General features: G+C 45.0%; 2 protein-coding genes across 2 annotated transcripts; one reads left to right on the forward strand and one right to left on the reverse strand.

Annotated features, from left to right (window-relative positions):
* Positions 1-5718: 5718 nt before the first annotated feature.
* Positions 5719-6663, reverse strand: LOC125427968 (olfactory receptor 14A16-like). The gene has a single exon (XM_048487535.1). It carries the CDS (start codon positions 6649-6651, stop codon positions 5719-5721), a length of 933 nt encoding a protein of 310 aa, XP_048343492.1. The 5' UTR covers positions 6652-6663.
* A 10667-nt stretch (positions 6664-17330) lies between these two features.
* On the forward strand, positions 17331-18263 carry LOC125427969 (olfactory receptor 1G1-like). Its single transcript, XM_048487537.1, has one exon. It carries the CDS (start codon positions 17331-17333, stop codon positions 18261-18263), a length of 933 nt encoding a protein of 310 aa, XP_048343494.1.
* The last annotated feature ends 7528 nt before the right edge of the window (positions 18264-25791 follow it).

Genomic DNA, 25791 nt, shown 5'->3' on the forward strand with positions numbered 1-25791 from the left:
TCAATAGTCTCTGGTGAGGAACTTTGTCAAAAGCCTTTTGGAAATCCAAGTAGACAATGTCCACTGGTTTCCCCTTATCCACATGCCTGTTTACACCCTCAAAGAACTCTAGTAAGTTTGTAAGACAGGACTTGCCTCTGCAAAGGCCATGCTGACTCTTCCTCAGCAGGTCTTGCTTTTCTACATGTTTTATAATTTATTTTTAATGATAGATTCTACTAATTTACCAGGAACAGATGTCAAACTGACTGGCCTGTAATTTCCCAGGTCCTCCCTAGATCCTTTCTTAAAGATTGGTGTGACATTGGTCATCTTCCAGTCTTCAGGGATGGAGCCTGATTTCAGGGATAAGTTGCATATTAAAGGGAGAAGATCAGCAATTTCATGCTTGAGCTCTTTAAGAACTCTTGGATGAATGCAATCTGGGCCAGGGGATTTGGTAGCATTTAGTTTATCAATGGCTGCCAGAACTTCTTCCTTGTCTACCACTATCTTTGTTAGTTCCTTGGATTCACCTCCTAAGAAGCTTGGTTCAGGGCAGGAATTTTCCTCACCTCCTCTTGGGTGAAGACAGATGCAAAAAACCCATTCAGCTTCTCTGCAATCTCCCTGTCATCTTTTAGCACACCTTTTGTTCTTTTGTCATCTAACGGGCCTACTGTTTCTCTAGCTGGCTTTCCCTTCCTCTCCTATAGGAGACTTAAAGGGGCTTACAAACTCCTTTCCCTTCCCTCCTCACAAGAAACACCCTGTGAGGTAGGTGGGGCTGAGAGAGCTCAGAAGAACTGTGACTAGCCCAAGGTCACGCAGCTGGCGTGTGTTGGAGCGTACAGGCTAATCTGAATTCCCCAGATAAGCCTCCACAGCTCAGGCGGCAGAGCAGGGAATCAAACCCGGTTCCTCCAGATTAGAGTACACCAGCTCTTAACCACTACGCCACCGCTGCTTTTGAAGTTTACAAAATTTAGTGACAGTAGAAACTGGATTATTGGCAACCAAGTAATTCTGTATAGTGATGGTGAGGATTGTTTAAGGCTTAATGTTTCAATATTTGAATATCTTTAGGTTAAATGTCAACTAAATGAAACTGATACATAGAAAACCCCTATTATAACTGTGCAATCTAAATGGGTAGGGGGAGGGCTGAAACCACATTGGAAATGGCAGAAGGGTTGCTCTGGTGTCTGAGCCCCCAGGACCATGCATGATGGCATAGTTACCAGCCCAGAGAGGTTTATCCTGGCAGTGGGGCACCATGACACAGGAACCAGGAAGAACTTTCCATGCCACCATTCCTGCACTGCAGGAATCGGGACTCCAGAGGGTGTTCCAGAGGGATTCCCAGGAGCAAAGATTTCAGCCTGGGGAGGCCCCCTCCACTCACAACCAACTTATACTACCAAAAACTGTGGTGAAAGTCTGTGACACATCTGTGTGAAATATGTTTGTTGTTTGTCAACATGGATTTGGGGACAGTGGTAGAAAAGACACAGGTACCTCTCAATGATAAATACATTAAGAAAAAGTGCATTGGGGGGTGGAGATGATGCTTCAAGGCCATGGCTGCAACAAGACTATTCCCTATTACAGCTAAGAAATAAGCGGAGAGAAAAATCACAAAAAGTAAAATTTGCATGCCACGGTCATTAGAAAATGTCATTAGAAGAAAGCCTTCCACAGTAGACTGATTAGCCATTTGGTTCCTTTGAGCCATTCTGAGGAGAGAAAGGAAGTTCTTAATGAAGAACATGACAGAGTAGACAGTTTAACAGTGGAAGGTGCGTTACCGAAGTAGGATAAGTGCGGCTGCAACAGGCTTGGCAAGGCAGAAGAAACAACACGACACCATAAAGTGGTTTCACTTCCAAAGAAGACTTTATCTTTAGGTGCAAGTTATTTACAGGGTATCAGTAAACAATCGGGCAGCATGTTCCGCAGCAACTCAGAAATCTCTAGAACAAAGTACAATGGAACATGCTCTGCCTATATACTTCTGCTAACCAATCACAGTAAAGGTCAGTGATCAGGATTAAACTGGTTCTGTACAGTTGCATCAGGTTCTGCCTAGTGTTTCTGTATGACAGGTGCTGTCACCTAGATCACATTGATCTGTCTGCTCACAAGATGCACACCACATATTTTTTATTCCCTGACAGAACATCCAGTTTTGGAGAACAATTATTGCATCTATATCTTTCATTTTAGAAACATATTGTTGTTCTATCTATTTAATAGAGCTGTGCATCTGGAAAAAAGGCAAACTGAAACATAACCCAGATTTTCCCAGATTTATTCCCCCCACCTCCAAATTGTTAATTTAAAGGAGATGAAGAACAGACCCTGAAAAAAGGTGTTTCTAGTATTTTGGGGCTGCTTTGGCCACACTACCATTAAAAATGGGGGACCCCTCTCCTCCTCTCACTGTCACTCAATTACCTGCTGAGCAGTGCTTCCAAAGTCCACATGAGCTCAGAGCAGAGGTGGGATCCAGCAGGTTCCCACCAGTTCCCAAGAGGGGGTTACTAATTACTTGTGTGTGCCGAGAGGGGGTTACTAATTGGGTCTGCTTTTCCATTAGAAATTCCATTAGGTCCAAAAATCATAAAGTCCTGTGGTTTCCTATGTGGCTGGTTAGCGAAGGTAGAAAACAGGATAATTCTCCCTGTTGGGCTGTTTTAAAAACATATTTTAGAAATATGGTAAAGTTTCTTGTTTAAGGAAAGTATTCTTCTTTTGATTTCTAGAAACAAAATTAAGTATTTGAAAGTATTAAGTATTTGACAAGCAGTCAATTAGAGGAGAAGTAGTTGTTTCTGTTGGCAGTAGTTTAATGAGTTTAATAATGAGTTTAAATTATGGACAGAAAGATACCAGCTGGAAATTAGGAACTTTTTTTACAGTATTAGTTTTTTACAGTAACAGAGAAATTATTAATGCCCCGCCCCTGGAATGCCCGGCCATGCCCCCGTCATGCCCCGCCCAGCCCCATTGGCGCTACGCCACTGTTTGAATCCCACCACCATGGGAACCTGTTACTAAATTTTTTTGGATCCCACCCCTGGCTCAGAATCAGCAGGCAGCTGAATGTTGGGCTGGGCTGGACCCAGCATTCAGCTCTCCCCCACTGCCACTTGGCCTTCAGAGATGGTAGGGAAGCACAGAGATGAATGCTGATCTCAGCTCAGCTGATCCCAGCAATCAACTCTCTCCTAAGACTACTTGACTTTGGAAGCAGCTGGGGAGGCACAGAGCTGAATGTTAGACTCTGAGCCCAGCATTCAAATCTGTGGCTTGGCATTTTTGGGGCTTAGGTTTAAAAGATCCACAAAACTCGGAAGAAGTAAAAAAGAAAAGAAAAGCTGGGAGGTTGGCTTCTTTTGGCCTTTTTGAAAGATTCTGGGTCTTTTAAACACAAGCCTGAAAAATTCTGGAAAAAAAATGGTGCACACCCATAGACCCTTTCTGCACAGGCCAATTAAACCGGGATTAACCCAGTAAAAAACTCGGGTTGGGGGAGAACTTCGCACGGATCCTGATCCGAACGTAGATCTACTCCATGTTCCCCCCCCCACCTGATTTTTTTACAATCGCAGCATGTACAATTTTTTGTTTTAACACAAATTCTCAACAACCCCTTCTGAGGCTCCCATCTGCAGAGCTATGCAGGGGAAATGGGCTGTCTCATAGCCCACGGGGTCGGTCCTGCTTGCAGGCAGGAAAACAAAAAAGACAGGCAGGAAAGTGGGAGGGAAAGTGCCTTTGTGTGAAGGACAGCCAGCTGTGCGAAGGGGCCGGGGTGAGGGCAGGTTCATGTAACCACTTAACCACTTAACCACTTAACCACAATTAACCACTTTTATTGGCCCATGCGGAAATGGCCATAGTATCTAATCTAGGGCCCTTTCTGCACGGGCCAAATACAGCGCCCTGGGGACGGCAAAAACGCCATCCCCATGTAGCTGTTTGCAAGGGGGGCACGGCTGCTTTGCAGCCACACCGCCCTCGCTCCTCCCCAGCGGCTAAAAGCTGCTGTTTCCCAACGTTTTTGGGAAACAGCGGCTTCCAACCACTGCCATGCGAATGGCAGTGGCTGGAAGGCGCCATCCCTCCCCCCTTTCCCAATCGACCTACCTTCCCTGCAACCGTCTGGCGCATCGCCGAGGCCTGGGGACATGCCCCCCCTGCCCTGCGACTCCGGAGCGGTCACGCAGGGCAGGGGGCGTGTCCCCTGGCCTCGGCGACGCGCCGGACGGTCGCAGGGAAGGTAGGTTGATCGGGCGACGGTGCAGCGTGGCGCCGTCTTCCCGGTAGTTTCCCAGTCCGTTCATGCGAACGGTCCCAGGGGGGGTTGGGTCGGCATCATGTACCCCCAGCGTGGCCGTGTGGAAACGGCCTAGAGGTAATGATAGTACCTCCATACCTCTCCCCAAAATAAAATGTGTTCTCCAATCATTTGCAGAGAACATACCTATCTTTCCAAGACTGCTAAGCCAGGCACAAAGCCCCCATTTTCACTCCCAGTTGTTTAAGATCTTTCCTTATTATAGGAATCAAACAAATCTTGATTTTTCTGCGGCACCAGGAATGCTATAGATTGTTTAAGGAGAAAAATATTAATACTGAAAGTAGGATTCATTCCAAAGTTATTCTATACATAGAATCAAGAATGAAAAGGGATTTCTAGTGTAGTATTTAATGTACAGCAGGTCAATGTTCATTATGCTATTTGTTGCTAATTGTAACCAGCAACATGTTTCCATGCCACAACTTATTAATATGAAGGTGGTTCTTTCATCAACTGTGCTAACCAGATTTTCCTTTACAATGTATTTCAAATTAGTTTTGCAATGTATTTATTATTCCTGCATTCCAGAATTTAAAAAGACAAGTTCAAATAATGGGTTAAATTAACACTTCATTAATGACTGACCAGTCACAGCAATGCAATTGTCACTTCACAGCCTCTTCAGTGTGAGGTACTCTAATTAATGGTAACCATATAGGCTGCCATTCTTCAAATTAACTAGCTCACCAGATACAAATTTCAGCTCTCTTTTTTATGTTGATGATTGCTGCTTCTCCATACAGCCAGTTTGAAGGAGCGTACAAAGTAAATCATCATCATCATCATCATTTAAAAAACCTTTAATCGGCATTAAAAAATACAGAGTCAAAAACTAACAAACAGTGCAAAAATCTGAAATACAGGGGAGGATCAACATAACAGAACCCTTCCCAAGAAATCTGCAACCGTCTCCAATATCACAGATGAGCTATTATTTAACAAAAAACAAGGCCAAAGATTAGGAGTAGAATGCCTTAACAGAGGAGGGATAATATAATGTAAATCAGGTCTAAAATCAGATCCCATAAAGGTTAAAACAAGGAACGAAATAGTAAAAAGGCAGCACACAAAACTCAGCAAGAGCACAAAACTGTATAGCGTCTTAAAACAAGTATTCTAGAATAGCTGTCAGGCTAAAAGCAAACTGTCAAAAAGCAAGCATTTAAAAGAATCAACCCCTTGATAGGAAAAAAATGTTTTGATCTGGCACCTAATATAAAGTAAGATAGGTTCTCCCTTTCCTTCCAAGGCTCTGTCAAGACCACGCACATTTGCCAAATCTCCAGGAATTTACCAAAGCAATGCTTGCTGTGTGTATGTGTGTGTGTGAGAACCAGTGATTTTCAGTTCCTTTGGTTTTCTTTACCGAGGACCTACAAGAAGGCTTTTAACTTTTTTGATATTTTGCACACAGCCTCTTGGATATCCTTGTTTCTAAGGCTATAAATGATTGGATTCAGGACTGGGGGTAAAACAGCATACAAAACAGCAGACAGCAGGTCGACAGTGGGAGAGGAGAGGGCTTTGGGCCTCATGTATGAAAACACAGCGGTGAGAATAAATAAGGAAAACACTGTCAAGTGGGGAATGCAAGTGGAGAAGGCTTTGTATTTGCCTTGAACGGATGGAATCTTCAGCACGACGGAGAAAATGTAGCCATAGGAAACGAAGATGAACACAATGCAGAAGGAATCCAAAATGAATCCAAGAACAAGTATCAGGACTCGATTGGCTTCTGTATCCATGCAAGAGATCTTATGTAGCTGAGGGATATCACAGAAAAACTGCTCAATAATATTGGACCCACAGAAGTTTAAACTAAATGTAACGCCAGTTTCTATTATTGCATGGATCACACTGCTGGCCCAGGAAGCAGACGTCAGGTGAGAGCAGGTATTCCAGTTCATGATCAACATATACTGCAGAGGATGGCAAATTGCTACATAGCGGTCATAAGCCATGATGGTAAGAAGGGCTAACTCAGCACTCACAAAAGTCACCACTAAGAAAATCTGTGCCACACACCCATAGAAAGAAATCAGCTTACTGTTTGTTAAGGAGGTGGCCATGGATTTGGGAACAGTGGTGGAAATAAAGCATATATCTGAGAATGATAAGTTCACCAGAAAAAAGTACATAGGAGTATGAAGCTGGTGATTGAGGAACACCAGTGAGATTATGAGAACATTCCCAGATAGGGCTATGACATAAATGGACAGGAATATCCCAAAATGCACTATCTGTCCATTGGGGTCATCAGAAAAACCCTTCAGAAGGAACTCCATAACTGTGGATTGGTTTGACATGTGGTTTGTTTGAAATATTCTGTGAAAAGAAGGAAAGTCATGAATGGAGGAAAATGTTTAGTGAAACATAGTTGTCTACTTAAACTATTGGTGGTCAAGTCACAATCAATTTATGGCAACCCTGTAAGGTTTTCAAAAAAAGGCTCATTCCGCACAAGCAGGATAATGCACTTTCAAACTGCTTTCAGTGCTCTTTGAAGCTGTGCAGAATAGCAAAAGCCACTTGCAAACAGTTGTGAAAGTGGTTTGAAAACGCATTATTTTGCGTGTGCGGAAGGGGCCCAAGAGACAAAAAGAGATGGTTTTCCATTGCCTGTCTTTGCATAGCCGTTGTGGATTTTTTTTGTTAGTCTCCCAACTAAATACTAACCAGTGTTTTTTTAATTCATTCTCACAATTGATCAGCTTTTGAGATCATACAGTTGGAAGAGATCCCAAGGGCCATCAAGTCCAAACCCCTGCAATGCAGGAACACACAATCAAAGCACTCCTGTCAGGTGGCCATCCAGCCTCTCTTTAACAACCTCCAAAGAAGGAGACTCCACCATACTCCAAGGTAGTGCATTCTGCTGTCAAACAGCTCTTACTGTCAGGAAGTTTTTCCTGATGTTTAGGTGGAATCTCTTTTCCAGTGAGATCAGATCAAATGAGATCAGATTAGCTTGGGCAATCCATGTCAGGATGTTACACTATTATATTCTGGCCCCTTCCGCACACGCAAAATAATGTGTTTTCAAACCACTTTCACAACTGTTTGCAAGTGGATTTTGCCATTCCGCACAGCTTCAAAGAGCATTGAAAGCAGTTTGAAAGTGCCTTATTCTGCATTTGCGGAATGAGCCTTTGAATAATATTCAGTGTAATCCAATGCAAAGTTACATCCAATGGTGAGATTTAAAAAATTTAACAACTGGTTGTTTACAAGCAGCATTTTAACAATCGGTTCTGCAGAAATGGTGCGAACCTGCTAAATCCCACCATTGGTTACATCCAAAGTTACTGAAATCAAAGGGCTTAGAACAAAATAATTCTGACCAACACCCCTTTCATACTGGCTACTTGTTTTGGCTTCTGGAAGAAAATGGATTTTTTAAAAGATTTCAAACACTTGAAATATTTTTTAAAAAAATTCTTAGGTTTGCACCTAATATGGTGATGGAGTTTGTGAGGTAAGGGTGTGTCTCAGGGAAGCTAACAGCAATACTGTGAAGGAGTTCAGACCCTGTCAAAAGGCTAAACTCCTAGCAGAGTTACTCAAGATCACAGTTGAGACATCAGACTTACATGCATGTACCCGCCCTTTCGGAAGCCATATCATGTACCCCCTTTAGGAAGCAATGGTCATATCAGCAGAAGAGAATGATCACTTCCAGTTGTGACAGGTGCCAAGAAATCCTTGAAGGGTAGCTACTGAGCAGCAGAAGTAGTGGAAGGTGAAACTGGTAAAGATTCTTTTGTAGAGAATGGCAGTAACACTTTGGCTAACTCTGGTTAGTACTGTACAGAAGGTGGCAATGGTCAACTACTTCTGATCATCTCTTACCTGGAAAAACCTGTGGTGTTTAATTTTTGTCTTCAGAAACCAAAGCAGATTTAAGGAGACCTTATGAAAGGAATGCAAGATTTCAATGATTGTTTAACCACAGCATGCATTATACTACAGTTTAATATTGTAATATATCTATTGTAGTGCATTTATTTGCCACATCGACTTCTCTCAGCATCAAGAAAAGTACAGAAATCAAACTGAATGGCTATTTCCTGTTTTTTTCACCAAAGGAGGCTGATCCTTGGAATAAAGGAAAGAATTTAAATTATATTTTCATCTTTAACAGAGTAACACGAACAACAACACCAACACACAATATGACTGTGACGTTTTTCTTGAAGATGACAACAAAGAAAAAACCCTAATCTATTATCTGCAAGATAATAATTTTTTTAAGAAATTGCTATCGTGACATTATTATTATGCTTTTTGTCCAAGGTATGCAGTGTCATGTTTGAAAGTCACAAAACACTGTTTTGAATCCAACTTTTGAACTAAACAGACTTATTGACCCATTTTTTTAAAATCCATTTTTAAAAAATCCTCCCAATGTTTTATTTCTGTTAAATCTTCCATAAATCATAATTTTTCTATTATCAAATGGCTGGAGGACAAAATTTTTTCACCTGTATCTGTTTTCTCATTTGTTCCTGGAAGTAAGGAGATGGGCCCGCATGAGAGAGATTTAGCCATGCAAATTCTTATATGTGATGTAAGGGCTGACTCAGTAGAACTATGTATTATATCTCAGGAGCAGAAACAGTAGAACCAATTAACACTGTTGCTTTTCAACTCTCTGAAGAATTATCAAAATGGGGACTTTGCTGTTCAGAGATTTGGAGACAATACAGAGCAGCCAGTGGTGGGATTCAAATAATTTTTTAAGGAAAGAATAAAGGAAAGAATTTAAATTATATTTTCATCTTTAACAGAGCCCCCAGGGGATGGGGCGGTTTATAAATCGAAACAATAAATAAATAAATAAATAAATAAATAAATAAATAAATAATAAATAATAAATAAATAAATAAATAAATAAATAAATAAATAAATAAATAAATAAATAAATAAATAAATTTAACAACCGGTTCCAGTGTTGGGATTCAAATAATTTAACAACTGGTTGTTTATAAGCACCCCTTTAACAACTAGTTCTGCTGAAGTGGTGCGAACCTGCTGACTCCCACCACTGAATACAGCCATCAGGAGTGAAAACTGATAATGGAATGGAGGTGAATCCAATCCACTCAAGTTTCTAACTAGTGTCTATCTGAGTTACTTAGCACTTGTCTAACACACGAACAAATACCCCTCTAACATGTATGGACTTTTACAGGGTCTGTCTATTTCAGGTCATACCAGGCATTTGGCCATCATGAGTGAAAACGGATAATGGAACAGAGGGGCAAATTCTGTGGGCATCCATTTGAAGGTGAACCTGATGCCCACAGAACTAATGCCCAGCCATGCAAACTTCAGCAAGGTTGGCTAGTTCCTTTCAGGAGACACATCAACAGCCCTGCGGGAAATAAGTGCTCCCACCCAGAGCAAGACCCCCCACCGAGCCCCCAATAAAATCTCCAGCAAAGAGCTAGTTGGGCATAACAGCAAGCCCCATTGAAGTCTGTGGTGGGAAAAACAATTAATTTTTCCCACCATAGAACTTGCTGAAGAGAGCTGGGAGATTCTGTGCTCTGAAGTGGCTCCATTGAAGCCAATGGAGAATTTCTGGGGTGCACATTTTTCAAGGTAGAGGCACAAAACTTTCAGAGCATCTTCAGGAGACTCTCTTGATGACACCACCCAAGTTTGGTGAACTTTGGGGAGTGAGGCACTTATTTGGGGGGATCCATAACTTTGCCCCGCCTGAACGAAACCTTACCAAACTCGGGGAACATCATCAGGACAGTCCCTGGATCATACTCTGAAGTTTTGGTGCCATTAACTTTCAAACTTTGCCACAACTTGAAGAAACACCCTACAATACAAAAAAATTCAAATAGACCCGAATTTTTCGGATATACCCAAATATTCGAATATATCCGAATATGTGATTTGTCTTATTCAGGCCTACAGATAATTTTAAGCCTGAATAAATCCAAATTTCTAGGGTATTTACCAAGCCTATTTTATTTCCGCTCCATCTTTAATTAGTAAATCTTTATACCTAATCAAATTGTCACTGTAAGTTGGATTCATTAAAGAAGCTTCATATGGAGAGATCCAATTGGGGGTTTGTTTCACATTTATTTTTCTATATTCCTCCAAAATTTAAAAATTGATTTCCTTATTATGTGATCTGTAAACAACTTAAATTCTTTACCCTGAGCCGACCAGATATAAAAATGCCAACCGAAAAAAGGTCAAAGCCTTCTAAGTTCAAAAGTTCCTTTTTCTCCAGAAGCATCCATTCTCTGAACCAGACTAATCCTGTGGCTTTATGATAAAGCTCCAAATTTGGTAAATTAAATCCTCCCCTTTTTATATTATATTATCACATAATATCTAGTAGCTAATTCTCGGTTTCCCCTTATCCCAAATAAAGTTCACCAGGTCTTTTCTACATCTATCAAAAATTTTCTTGGGATACTAATGGGTAAGTTTTGAAACAGAAAATTCATTTTTGCTAAAATGATAATTTTCATTAGGGCAATTTTTCCCAAAAAGAGACAAATTTAACTTAACCCAATTACATAATTTTTGAAGCAAGCACCAAAGCATTCTATAAGAAAAACATTAAAGAGTGTACTTAAAAACATCCAGTAAAACATTTGAAATGTAGGCACAAATCAGTAAAAAGGAACAGAATGCTAGATATTATTAATAAAAAGATTGTCTGATAACAGTCTTATGTATCTAACTAGTGGGTTAGAAGGATAAGGAAGGATTGAAGAATCTATATGTAAACTGCTTTTCAGTCCAAGAAATAAGTTAGAGGGATAATGTTATACTATGTATATTATCTATAGGTAAAGGAATAGAATAAAAAATTAAATAGCTTTTTTCTTTTTCTTTTTAAATGCTGGTCTAAATAGTAATGTAAAATCATTTTAAAATAATAGGAAAAGCGGGCTGGAGGTGGGGGTGGGCAAAGAAAACCATTAGAAGAATTACATGCTAGGAAAAAGACAAAGACAGCTGTGAATCACCACGGGCTGCAGTTGCCACTTGGGGTGGGTAGGTGGAGCTGCGCCAGCTGCAGCTGCCCAAGTATGGGCGGAAGCAGAACCCTGGCCTTGTTAGGTCAGGGCAGGTGTCACTGGAAGAGGGAAGGCAGACCAGAGCCTTTAAAAGGCCAAGCCCTCCCTTGTACTGGCCATGTACTTCGGCCGGCCAGCAATTTGCCCATTCACCTCTTCCCTTTTGTACGGTCTTGTTAATGCATGTTATTCTGTCATAGCCACTGGGGGTTGGCGTATGGGTATTGATTTGGAAGGGCAGGGGAAGGGAGATAGGGAGCTATCTCTCCCCTCCTTTCGAGTGGCCAATGGCGGCAAGAGGCAACCGCCCTGCCGAACTCAGCAAAAGGGGAACACCTCTTGCCAGGAGCATCCGCCCGGCAGAGTCCCTCAGTGGAGCGAAGCTCCAGTACGAGGCAGCCACCCGCGGGAGCTTCACCACGATGCAGACACAATCAGATCAAGACCCACGCTAGGCCTCATGCTTCCATTTTTTGTTTAATAAAATGGCGATGGCTAATTGATTTATCCCAGCTAAGGTGTGGTGTGGTTATTGGGGGAGGGTCCACTCAGGAAGTTCCCACCCTCGAACGGCAATTGAAAAGTGGCTTCCTGAAAAACCTCTGGTCAAAAGTAGTCTCAAAAGAGCTGGGGAAAAGTGGTGGTGGTGAGGGAGCACAGTGAAAACCAAAGGCACAAAAATGCATGCAGAAATGAAGAGATAAAACAAAGCAGTATGGGGCCAGAACCAATGGGGGGAAAGTTTATGCAGAAAACTCTAAGGCCGTTTCCTCCGCCACTGAAGCCACAATGTAGGGGTTGAATTGGTCGGGTGTTACCACTGACGCCGACCCAACCCCCAACTAAGGGTACCCGTTCTCGCCACGTAATGGTCCCAGAAACCACCAGGAAGACGGCGCCGCTGAGTGCTGTCGCCCGGTCAACCTACCGTCTCTGCGGCCGTCCGGCACGTCACCAAGACCTGGGCACACGCCCCCTACCCTGCGTGACCTCTCTGGCATCGCAGGGCGGGGGGGCTTGTCCCCAGGCCTCAGCGACACGCCGGATGGCCGCAGAGACGGTAGGTCGACAGGTCAGAGGGGGGAGGGATGGCGCCTTCGAGCCGCTGCCATGCTCGAAACCGCCATTTTCTGTAAACCTCGCTGGGGAAGCGAGGTTGGAAAACGACGGCTTTACGCGACCTTTTGCTTCGGCAGGAGAGCATAAAGCGGGCGCCGCTGCTGGCAGCAGCTGCATGCCCCTGTCTGGTGCGAGCAGCTCCCCTAGGGGACGGCATTTTGCCATCCCCAGGAGCACTGCTTACTTGGCCAGCCCCCACGTCTTGCGGAAAGGGCCAGAGTCTGAAGAGAGTCACCATATAAAGAGGCAGCAAAGCTCTGAATGCTGGTGTTGTTGGGCAATCTCAGGAAATTATCTCAGCCTTAATATCCTCTTTGTTGGCTCATCTAAGATAACTAGTGGATCAGTATGTGAAAAAGGATGCTGGACTAGATGGACCACTGGGCTGATTCAGCAAGCTTCACTGATGTACCTATGATTTCAACCATTCTAGAGAATATCCCTTGGAACAAACCTCTCTCAGGGCGAGTTCCCTAACACCTTCCTCTCTTTGTCACTGCAGTTTACTCCCAACAGAACTTGGCTTAACAAGACCCCTATGGAATCAGTTTGCCTTTTATTGCCTCCGAGAGGTCGTGGTTTGATTTGCTGCCTGCAATACAGACAGTTGTTTTTCAAGCCCAGGTCCATTAAACACCTGGATCCAGAAGTTGCCAGCTGGGAAGCTCTGGTTTTTCTACAAAGGGATACAGGTTACTTAAATGGAATTCATCTGGGCAGACTTACTGGGGGTCTGGCTGGCTGTGAAATTCTGCTTTCTGCCTTTAGCCAAAATCTATGGAAAGGGTCAGACTGAACCTTCAATAGAGGTCCTTCGTGTTCACAAGTATCTTCCTTCTTCAGCTATCAAAGGTCCTCTGCCATTGAGGGAGTAAAGCTGAGGGATTGCATGGCACAAGGAAGTTTACTGGTGAGTAAGGAAAGTCCTTTCAAGAGGTGCCTTGTGAATGTCTAATGCTAGCCGGCTCTAAGAGAAAAGATGGCTATCGTATTGAACCGGTTTAATGTGAAGACTGCTTCAGGCTTAATCAGTCAAAAATCAAGCAAAGGAAAGACTTGGGTGCTGTGTGGTTTCCGGGCTGTATGGCCGTGTTCTAGCAGCATTCTCTCCTGACGTTTCGCCTGCATCTGTGGCTGGCATCTTCAGAGGATCTGATGGTAGGAATGGAAAGCAAGTGGAGTATATATACTGTGAGGTGAAAAGGTGAGGCCCTCTGAATAGAGTAGCCTGGCATGTGAGTCACAGAGGAAGGAAGGGAAGAAACCATGAAAATGAACAGAATTTGGCTGCCAGTGTTGAAAAACTCTAGAATCAAGACAGTGACGATCCTGGCTCAAAGGCTCCACACACAAAAACACAGGGACAACTTCTGATAGACTACTTAGCACTCAAAGGGAGACAAGACTTTTCAGGATACTACTATTTAGATCCATTCAACTATTGCCCTTGCTAGCTTCATTGTTACTCCCATGCTACAGACTTCTCTGTGACTCACATGCCAGGCTACTCTATTCAGAGGGCCTCACCTTTTCACCTCACAGTATATATACTCCACTTGCTTTCCATTCCTACCATCAGATCCTCTGAAGATGCCAGCCACAGATGCAGGCGAAACGTCAGGAGAGAATGCTGCCAGAACACGGCCATATAGCCCGGAAACCACACAGCACCCAAGTGATTCCGGCCGTGAAAGCCTTTGACAATACAAAGGAAAGACTGATTATCAGTCTCCCAATATCTTCAGCAAGGTTCAGATGGTTGTATTCTCACTGGCTTGGAGCAGATACAATCCAGCAAAAAAAACAAAAACAAAAATGAAACATGTCCTTCCAGAAGTGGTAGGAAATTCTTCCAGGGCTGCCCACAAGCATGAAGAAAGAAGTCCTCTCCCTCGAACAGAAGCTGACTGCATTGAAATGGGCAGATGAAGTTTTTCAGGCCAATTTGGTAAATAGTATCTTCTGGTACATACTATTCCATGAAGCCTCTGTTAAGAGAGAAGATATTTTTCCTGCAGATATTGTTAAGGTCCAGATGAAGAGGGTAAGTTGAGACTGTCAGTGGGAAGAGACGGTGTGGGAGAGGGAAGATAATCCACATTTGGTCATTTGATCTGCGATGACTCGCAATTGAGTGTTTGAATTGCTACCCCTACATTGACTATAGATCAGTGATGGAGAACCTTTTTGAGACCGAGTGCCCAAATTGCAACTCAAAACCCACTTATTTATTGCAAAGTGCCAACCCGGCAATTTAACCTGAATGCTGAGGTTTTAGTTTAGAGAAAACTGGTTGACTCCCTCTTCCTCCACCCCACCCGCTCGAGCAGGGGCCAGCAAGTTCTGCACGTACTGCTCTGTGCCTCTCTAGCATCTCTGCCTCCTCTGTGCCCCCCCTCGGGCAGCAGCCACCTGGAGCACAGGCACCAGGCCTGCCAGCTGAGTCCTCCTTGCTCACCACAGTGCGGGCATGTCGTGCTCAGTGCCCCAGGCCAGCCTAGATGTGTGTGTGTGGGGTGTGTGTGTGATTTTCCACCCCCCCCACATGACGAACTCTGTGTGCAAGTGGCCGCAGAAAGGGCTCCGAGTGCCACCGAGTGCCATAGGTTCGCCATCACTGCTATAGATGAGCCACCTGTTTGTGAACATTTACTCCCACAGACGAAACTATCTGGGATGAAAGAGTCCACTTTACAGAACGGTTCTAGGTTATTTGGGAGGGAAAGCGTCAGATCTCATTCAGACAAATGCTCTCCAAAGCAGTTCTTCTCAACCTTTTGGGCAGAATGATCCATTGTCTAAAACTGAAATGGGTAGGCATGGTGACCCATCCTGGGCTGCTCCAACTTTTTTGGCACTCTAGGGCTCATTCCGCACATGCAGAATAATGCACTTTCAAACTGCTTTCAGTGCCCTTTGAAGCTGTGTGGAATAGCAAAATCCACTTGCAAACAGTTGTGAAAGTGGTTTAAAAATGCATTATTTTGCTTGTGCGGAAGGGGCCTAGGCAACCTATGCCATTGATACTCATTGAGTTCAGAGTTCCATTTTCTAGTGGGCAACCACGTATTTTGGAGAAACCAACAAAGATCCCACCAGTCTGCTTCAAAGCAAGCAGCATTTCAAAGGCATATCCCTTTGCCCATGGAAATTGCAGTCCAACCTTGACTCACAATCCCCAACATGCCCTCCAGTCCCTAGTGAGTTTCTAGAAAACTATCTTTAGTAGCCATAAAGACATGCTTTACTTCACTTTATCAACCCGCATGCACCTACAGGAAAGAAAACATAGCAATGAATGTATGGCTGATTCCACATGGGCCAAAAGCAGCAGTGTGAACATGGTGTAAAAGGGTTTTAAAATGGTGTAAAAGGGTTTATACTGTTTTCACACCGCTGTTTTTGGCCCATGAGGAATCAGCCTTTGACATAGAAGATACTGTTTCCAGCGGCAGGCCTTGATTTCCAAAATGCATGTCAAAGCTTTGGCACTAGTTCAACACTGAAATTGGTTGTTCTAATAGGCACTATATTTCTCCTCCAGATATTGTTAAGGTCCAGACGAAGAGGAGAAGTTGAGACTGTCAGTGGGAAGAGATGGTGTGGGAGAGGGAAGAGAATCCATATTTGGTCATTTGATCTGTGATGACTCGCAACTGAGTGTTTGAATTGCGACCCCTACATTGACTACAGATGAGCCACCTGTTTGTGAACATTTACTCCCACATACGAAACTATCTGGGATGAAAGAGTCCACTTTACAAAACGGTTCTAGGTTATTTGGGAGGGAAACCATCAGATCTCATTCATACAAATGCTCTCCAAAGCAGTTCTCAACCTTTTGGGTAGAATGATCCATTGTCTAAAATTCTATATAGGAAAATAAACTCTAAAACTCTAAATAGGACTCTATATAGGAAACTGTGTTTACCTCTTACTGGCGGTCAAATGTCATGAGACTTTTTGTGATTTATATGCAATTGGTTGCATTCACCACGCATGACAACATGTTTGCTCTAAAAAGCAGAAACACCAAGGAAGGTAAGAACACATCAACATGTCATACTTTACAGCTTTAGAACAGTGCAAGTAATGTCATCATGCTGCCCGTCAAATTGGGTTGTGTCATGATCAGTGGTGGGATTCAGATAATTTAACAACTGGTTCCGGTGGTGGGATTCAAATAATTTAACGACTGGTTTTTACAAGCACCATTTTAACAACTGGTTCTGCCGAAGTGGTGCGAACCTGCTGAATCCCACCACTGGTCATGATGTTCCAAGAACCAACACAACTAATAGGGGCGATGGTAACACAGGTTCAGGGTTGAAAACTAATTTTACGCTCATTTTTGTTATTTGTATGGAAATAAATGTGTACTGTGGGCTTTAAAGGGCCCTACCTGTAAGTGTGTTAATGTTTGTGTGTGTATATAATTATAGGTATATAACATTGTACATTATATTTTTTCTAACATTTATGTAATTTTCATAATTGAAACTTTTAACCCGCAATATGAATTTAGTCTTGACCTTTGGGTACTTAATTTTGTTGTTCTAGAGTTAAGTGTTGCCCCCTTTTCTATTTGCTTTAGGGTTTGTTCAAGGGCATCATAGTCCTGCGAAAAAAATTGACCCAAATGGTCCCAGGAAACTCCAGGACACTTCTGCCGAAGGGAGAAGCCATTGTTGAAATTTGCTTTCCCTCCTTTTATCGTTCATTGTAGGTCCTAATTGTCGGGCATGTAGAAGTGAGAACTTCTGATCACGACCGGTTCCATAAATGTTATTTTTTTCCTCTCTAGCTAAACCATGGAGAAAAAGAACCAAACATTAGTCTCTGGATTCATCCTGCAGGCAATCTTCAACCAAGCAGGGCACGGAAACCTTGTCTTCTTTGTCCTCCTCCTCGTATATATGTTGAGTCTTGTGGGAAATCTGATGATTGTCTTTGTGATCTGGTGTGATTCACATCTCCTCCACACACCCATGTATTTCTTCCTCAGTTACCTTGCTCTGGCTGATGTGGGTTTTGCCTCCTCCACTGTCCCAATAACGCTACGCAGCCTAGTTTCCTGGGACAAGATAATCTCCTATGGTGGGTGCTTTTCTCAGCTGTATTTTTTCTTGGCTTTTGGCAGTAGTGACAGCTTTCTGCTTGCGGCTATGGCCTATGACCGCTACATGGCTATCTGCCACCCCCTGCATTATATTGCCTTGATCAACCCCAAGCGATGTCGCTTGATGGTCTCTGGATGTTGGCTCCTGGCCTTTCTACACTCCGTGCCATATGCATTGATGGTTTCCCATCTCTCATTTTGTGCATCCCGGGAGATCCCCAATTTCTTCTGTGATGTCAATCCACTCTTGGGACTATCTTGTTCGGACACCAGTACCATCAAGATGATGCTATGGACAGCAGGCACGTTATCTCTTGCGGGACCCTTTCTGCTTGTTGTGATCTCCTATGCACGCATCTTCCTGACCATAGTGAAGACTCCATCTGCAAGCAGCAAACGCAAGGCCTTCTCCACATGTGGTTCTCACTTGGCCGTGGTTATCTTATACTTTAGCACCCTCATCTGGGTCTATTTGCTGCCTACCTCTGGGAATAAGACCCTGGCTTCTCTCATGTACACTGTCATTGCCCCGATGCTGAATCCCTTCATTTACAGTCTGAGGAACAGTGAGATGAAGGGTGCCCTGAAGAGACTCACTGGCCGGATGCGAGTCTCTGTAGAATAACTGGAAATCAATTAAGTTTCTCCTAGAACCACCAACTTTTTATTTGACCCTTTACACGTATGTGCAGACAGCAGCCATTGACAATTGTGATCTCTATTATGTGAAAAACTTAACCGTGCTAATCTGTATACACAGGGCTGGTGCTCAAAGCTGAAGAACAGGCCAGGTCATTTGTTTCTTGAAACTGTCTGTTTCCACACAAGTCACCTAAAACATTTTAAAAACATTTTAGATCCCTTGAAATAACAGGATTTTTTGTCCACACTCACAACTTGGCTGGGTCCAGCTTTAAATGGCAGGCTTCAAAGCTGCAATTTAAAGCTCCACCCAGCCAGGCTGAGCCCAGGGTCAAACGGAACACTTGCTCCAACCCCCAAACTCCCCTTGACCTTCAGAGGAAGAGCTGGGGGTGGGGGTGGGGGTGGCAGCAAAGGCAGCAGTATAAAGTTGAAACTGGTCAGAGTGAGTGCTCATTTTGACCCTGGGATGAACTGGGTTGGGTCAAGCTTTAAACTGCAGCCTTCAAGAGTGAAGTTTAAAGCTCAACCCAGCCCAGTTGAGCCCAGAGCAGAGGTGGGATCCAGCAGGTTCTCACAGGTTCCCGAGAGTAGGTTACTAATTATTTGTGTGTGCCGAGAGGGGGTTACTAATTGGTGATTTTGCCACGTGATTTTTGCCTTAGTTACGCCCCTCCTCTCAGCAGTAGCGCGCAGAACTTGAAGCAGTCTAGCAGGAGGTGCACCGGTGTGCGTGGCAGCCTGCGCCTGCGTGCATTCGTTTCCCGCCCAAGGACCGGTGCACCGGCTGCGTCCTTGCCACAGCCCCTCCCAGGAATGCCCCACCCTGGAATGCCTAGCCACACCCCCGTCGTGCCCCGCCCAGCCCCATTGGCACTACGCCACAGTTTGAATCCCACCACCATGGGAACCACCACTGGCCCAGAGTCAAAATGAGTACTCAGTTGATTGACTTAAGCGTTATGCTGCTGGGTCTTCCCCCAAGATCTACCTGACCTTTAGAGGTGGAGCTTGGGCAATGGAGGGATTCAAACAATTTAACAACTGGTTGTAAAGAGGGGATTGGAATGTGACACTTTTTCCTAACGCCTGTTTTGCTGTTTCAGTTTGTGCTATCTCTTCCTCGGCACTATTCTGGCCTTGCCTGTGAAAGTTTCGGAGGAGTCTAGACCAGAGTTCTCTTGATCACTGTCTATACTTTTGATATTCAGTTCTGTCAAGGACTATGACTAATCTGGCCATATTATTAAAAAATCTTTCTGCTTTTATGAAGATTCTATTGTACAGACTCAGTTTGTTACACTGGTTTTGATGGTGGGATTAAAATAATTAAATTAATTAAATTAATGGGTGGGGTTGCAACCTCCAGTGGCACCTGGGGAACATACCGTCTCACCCCATATGTCCCACCCCTTCGTGACCATCTCACCCCATATGTCCCAGGTAGGCCTCTGCGGTCGGCAGAGGCAAATTTACTGGTGGCCCCTGGCCCCTCCATGATGCGGCTGGCCTCTACCCAGGCCAGGGCTTTTACGGCCCTGGACCCTGCCTGGTGGAACACTCTTCCATCAGAGGTGCAGGCCCTGCGGGATCTTGGTGAATTCCGCAGGGCCTGTAAAACAGTTCTGTTCCACCGGGCCTTTGGGGAGGCCAGCCACGGACTCCCCCTCTAGGATGCTCTTGTGTTGTGTGCCATCATTGATATGCCTGATACCATCTAATTAGCACTGTCCCCGCTCGGCCTTGGGATTGGGCGCCACATATATTATTGCTGCTGCTGTGTTTATGGTTTTAGATTTGTAAATTGTTTTAAATTACCTTAGTTTTATGTGTAAAATGTTGTTTTTAGCCTGCTGTGTTTTAATGCTATTTTGTATTGTTGCTGCAGGCCTGCTGTACGCCGCCCAGAGCCCTTCGGGGATGGGCGGTTTAAAATCCAACATATAAATAAATAAATAAAAATACATATACCTGGGGAATATACATTTCAATTCTCTCGTTTTCTTATTTAATCTTTTTTTCTGTTTAGATATAAGTCAATATTATTTACTGTTGTACTTTGTAATGACTATTTGATTTTAAATGCAATTCTGTAATAAATCTCATTAAAGTAAAAAAAGAAGAAGATCTTGTGGTACTTACCAAACTTGCCTCTTTTTAACCCGAGAGAGCAAGAAATGCAAAAGCCAAGGGGAAGGGCCCAGGCCAGAAACCAGAGGTGTAGCTAGGGAAAATGGGTCAAATCTGAGTTTTTGCCTCCCCCCCATGGGCGGCCGCTCTCCCCCACCACAGCCAAACAACCTAGTACACAGGTGTCAAACTCGCGGCCCTCCAGATGATCATGAACTACACCCCACTGGCCCCTGCCAGTAGAGCCACCGCTCAAGTGCTGGGAGGGACCGGTGGGAATCTGTAGTTCTCAGGAACATCCGAGTGGGTCATGGAGTTTGACACCCCTGACCTAGTAGCAGTAAAGCCCATTGCTGGGGAGATGCAATGAGCCCTAGAAAAGGGTAGAAGAGGAAGGACCACCCCATCAATGGGCTTTAGTGGGGCTGTAGCAACCTCCATTCCACCCTTGCTCAAGGTGTGACACTTACGTGGGTGTGCATCTGTGGCTCAGGCATGGGACAGGTTGAAGAGTGTGGCTTGAGGTAGGAAGGAAGGTGACGATAGGTGCAGGGTGGAGAGGAGTGGGGTAGGCGTAGGGTGCCAAAGTGAGGGCTGGAGTGGAGGAGGATGGAACAGAGTGGCTTGGGGTGGTGGGAGGGTTGAAAGGGCAGGCTTGGGGTTGCAGATGGGGAGAGAGTGGAATGGGAGGCTTCAGGTGGGGGATGTCAGAAAGCTAAGGGTTCTGGTGGGGCAAGGTGGCGAGGCATGAGAGAGTGTTGAAAGGTGGTGGGGTGGAAGGTGGTTAGGGGTGGGGGATGGTTGTAGGAGAGCACAAGGGTAGGTAAGGTTATCAGGTGAGGGGTGGAAGGTGTGGCTAGGGGTGGTCGATGGTTGGAGGAGAGCATGAGGGTGGGTAGGGTTATCTGGTTAGTGTTGGGGTGGGGCAGGGTGTCAAGGTGGTAAGGTGATGTTTGGGTGGGGAGAGTTGAAAGGTAAGGCTTTGGGTGGTGGAGGGTTGGAAGGTGTGGCTACGGGAGGGCAGGGTTGGTAGGTGGGTATGAAGGTGGGGGGTTAGCAGGTTAGTATTGGGGTGGGGGAGAGTGACAAGGTGAGGGATGGGGTGGGAGGGTTAGAAAGGTGAGGCTTAAGGCAGGGGAGCATTAGAAGTAAGGATTGGGTTGGGGAGGATTGGAAGGTGTGACTAGGGGTTGGGGAGGGTTGGGAGTTAGTATTGGGGTAGGGGAGGGAGGCAACGTGAGGGTAGGGGTGGGGAAGGTTAGAAAATTAGACTTGGATGGGGGAGTGTGGGAAGCTGTAGGTTGGGGGGCTGGCAGGGCTCGGGCTTCCTCGTGGGGTGTGGGAAGGTAGGGAAGGGTCTGTGGGCTTGCTGAGCATGGGAGGGAGAGACCAGGGGGAGACCGGGAGAACTGGTGGGTGTAGGAAGGTGGGGGCTTTCCTGGCAGGGTGCAATGGTTGGGAGGGATCTGGCATGGGGCCGCCTGGGTGCACCTGCTGGCAGCTGGAGCCTGCCTGGATGGCAGCGTGGAGGGCTCGCAGGGCGGCGGCGTAGATGGGCACTGCAGTTTGCCAGGCTGCCAGGGCTACTGAATGGCTGGCTACTGAATGGCTGGCCACTTCCCGCTCCTTGGCTCTGGCACCTGCTCAGTGTGCACCCCCGCCATATACATGGGACAACTATTGGATCAGTATATGTAACAGAATGCTGGACTAGATGGACCACTGGGCTGATCCAGCAAGCTCTTCTTGTGTGATTTCCAGAGCGCATCCTTTGATGTGAATCTCTCTAGAGCTCAGTGCTCCTGCCACCTTCCTCTCATTGTCATTGGGACTTGTTTTCAACAGAGGTTGGCTTAATGAGACCCCCATGGAAATAGTTTGCCATCTATTGCCCCCCGAGAGGTTCTGGTTTGATCGTATGCAGTGCAAATGGTTGTTCTTATAGCGCAGGTTTTCTACTTTGCAGGCACCACAACCTGCTTTGGGGCACATCGACTGGTTCATTTAGACTCCTGTTTCCAGATGTTGCCAGCTGTGTGGCTCTATTCCTTCTAAAGAGAGACGTGGTTTGTCTGAAATGAAATGAAGCAGGCCAGGCTCAGGGATGGCTCCAAAAATAGCAAACCCGCAAAGGACTGAAGTTATCGAATAAACACTGCCCAGTGAATCCGAAGCCAAACATGTAATTTCTGTTTACTGCTTTGAGCCTAGCAGTATGGAACAGGCCAAGCTGAACTTCCTTCTTTGGATAACATCCAATATCTTCCTTCTTTGAATATCTTCCTTTTTTGGATAACAAAGATTCATTTCCATCGATGGAGTGACGTTTAAGCATTGCAGGATACGGAAAAGTTTTATTGGTGAGTAGTAGAGTAATCCCAGTGGTCTATCGCCACAAAGTAGCATCCAGGGTAAGCCCCAGGTGCCCTTTCCAGCCCCCTCTGAACTCTCCCTGCTCCCCATAAACTTCCTCGCCACCCCTCCCGTCGCCACACTGTGCTGCCGCTGCAACTGGGAAAAAACCCCAAACAACCAACCTCCTCCCCTGTATGTGTGGTGCTGGCTGGCACAGCTCAGGGATGGAGTAAGATTTGAGGTTTGGGTTTTTTTTAATGGTTGTGGCAGCAGTGGAACAGCGGGGTGGCAGGTGGATGGGGAGTTTGGCTGGGGGCTGGGTGAGTGAGTGGGGGGGGTGCCTGGTGCCTGGGCCAATGACCCCCCTTGCCCCTCCATACATATGCCACTGGGTAATCACTTTCAACAGGTTCCATGCATGTGATTAATTCTAGTCAGCTCGAGGGGCAGACAAGGCTAACAGCAGGAATGTCCAGTTAAACTGTCCAGTTCAACTGAAATCTCCTTTATGCCTAATCGGAAGCATTGGGAGGTAGTTATTCTCGCCATTTTAGGGAATGATGTTGGAGAAGTCCGCCTTTTGCCCTACAAAGACTTGGGTAGTAGGGTGGTAGAAGTGGAAGACTTCACATTTTGTTGTGGTTTTTTTTAATGTTCATGTCATCTCTTCATGAGAGCCACCTGGAGTGGCATACAAAACAAAAATCGTGAGCAAATAAAACTTAACAATGAATAAAACCCAGCCTTGAAAAACTCAGAGGACAAAACATGGAGCATCTTAAATGCATCTTAAAGCAGTGTGCAAGTGGTATAATAGCAGTTTGGTTGTAAATTCCCTGATTTTATTCCCCAATACTTGAAATTGATTTTCCAAGTTGGATTTTCTTTCTTGTAACAGTTCCTCAGGTTTAGTTGCTCTTTCTTGAGCCTTCTAGATCAGGGATCTGCAAGCCAATTGGCCATTCTGGCAGGGGCTGATGGGAATTGTTGTCCATGAACATCTGGAGAGCCACAGGTTGCAGACCCCTGTTCTAGATTAATCTGCCATACACACACGCAAACACACACACACGCGCGTATACATACATATGTATACATATGTATACACACACACACACACATACATATGTTGTCCATGAACATCTGGAGAGCCACAGGTTGCAGACCCCTGTTCTAGATTAATCTGCCAAATATATATATACACATACATACATACATACATACGTACGTACGTACGTGTGTGTGTATATGTGTATATGTATATATATGTGTATATGTGTGTGTGTGTATACATACATATACATACACACATATACACACACATATATATATACACACACACACATACACACACACACATATGTATATATACACACACACACATATATACACATATATATGCACATATATACACACACATATATATAAAATAAGCAGGGGCTAGGTCGAACCAAGCCTGAACTGTCCATGTATGTTCCAGTGACTAAACTGAGACTATTGTACCTTGGCCACATGATAAGAAGAACAAGAGTCACTGGAAAAGACAATCATGCTAGGAAAAGTTGACGGCAGAGGAAAAGAGAAAGTCCCAACACGAGATGGATTGACTCTATAAAGGCGACCGTTACCCTCAGTTTGCAAGATCTGAGCAAGGTTGCTAATGATAGGATTCTTTTTTCTTTTTTTTTTTAAGGAAAAAGCCCTAACATTTTTAGGACTGAATCCTTCTGAAATTTCCTCCTCCTTTCCTTATTTGCTTATGTATACCCTTTCTTGTGAGCTACAATGAAATGTATACTGTGTGTATGAAATATTAATAATTCTCTCCAATATAAATCAAGTGATGTCTAACAGTATTGTGATTTGTGATTTCTTTAAATTACCATCCTCCACACACATAAATGCATCAAAGAAAAATCCATAGGTTGCCTATATTAGTCAGCATGGTGTAGTGGTCAAGAGCAGTGGACTCTCATCCAGGGAACCCGGTTTGATTTCCCACTTCTCCACATGAGTGGCAGACTCTTGTCTGGTGAATTGGATTGGTTTTCCTGCTCCTACGCATGAAACCCGCTAGGTGACCTTGGGCCAGTCACAGTTCTTCAGAACACTCTCAGCCCCACCTGCCTCACAAAATGTCTGTTGAGGGGAGAGGAAGGGAAGTTTGTAAGCCACCTTGAGTCTCCTTAAAGGCGGGGTATAAATCCAAACTTTTCTTCAAACTCTTCTTCTAATCTGGAGAACTAGATTATAGATTCCCCACTCCTCTACACGAAGCTTTGGGCTAGTCACAGTTCTCTCAGAACTCTCTCAGCCCTTGCTGAGGCAGGTAATTGCAAAACCAACTGCAACAATCTCTTGCCTTGAAAACCCTATGAGGTAGCTGTTAAGACAGCAATGACTTGACAGCACACACATAGCCTTTATCAAAATTCTCTGCCAGTGGGATTCTTCTCTGATCCAAACAGAGGTGGGGAAGGGGCTAAGAGAAGGTGTTTTATTTTGTCTGAAGGAGCTTTGGCCCCTTCCACATGGGCGGAATATGGCGCCCTGGGGACGGCAAAAACGCCGTCCCCAGGGAGCCATTTGCACAGGCTCCGCTCGACCGGGTTAAAGTCAGCTGAAAGCCCCGACCTCGCTTGGGAAGCGAGGTTTTCGGAAAACGGCGGCTTGGAGCCGCTGCCGTGCAAACGGCAGCGGCTCCAAGGCGCCCTCCCCCCTCTCCACTGTTCTCCTACCATGGCCGTCTGGCGCGTCGCTGAGGCCTGGGGACACGCCCCCCTGCCCTGCGATGCTGGAGCAGTCGCGCAGGGCAGGGGGCATGTCCCCAGGCCTCGGCGATGCACCAGATGGCCACGGACATGGCAGGTCGGCCGGGTGACGGCGCTCTGTGGCGCCGTCTTCTTGGCTGTTTCTGCAAATGGTCCCAGGGGGGTTGGGTCGGCGTGGAATACGCCGACCAAGCCCGATCGTCGCCGTGCAGGAATGGCCCTAGACTCTCAAGAACTCATCTTCTGAAATAGTCT

This window comes from Sphaerodactylus townsendi, linkage group LG03 (genome assembly GCF_021028975.2).
Source record: "Sphaerodactylus townsendi isolate TG3544 linkage group LG03, MPM_Stown_v2.3, whole genome shotgun sequence".
Lineage (NCBI taxonomy): Eukaryota > Metazoa > Chordata > Lepidosauria > Squamata > Sphaerodactylidae > Sphaerodactylus > Sphaerodactylus townsendi.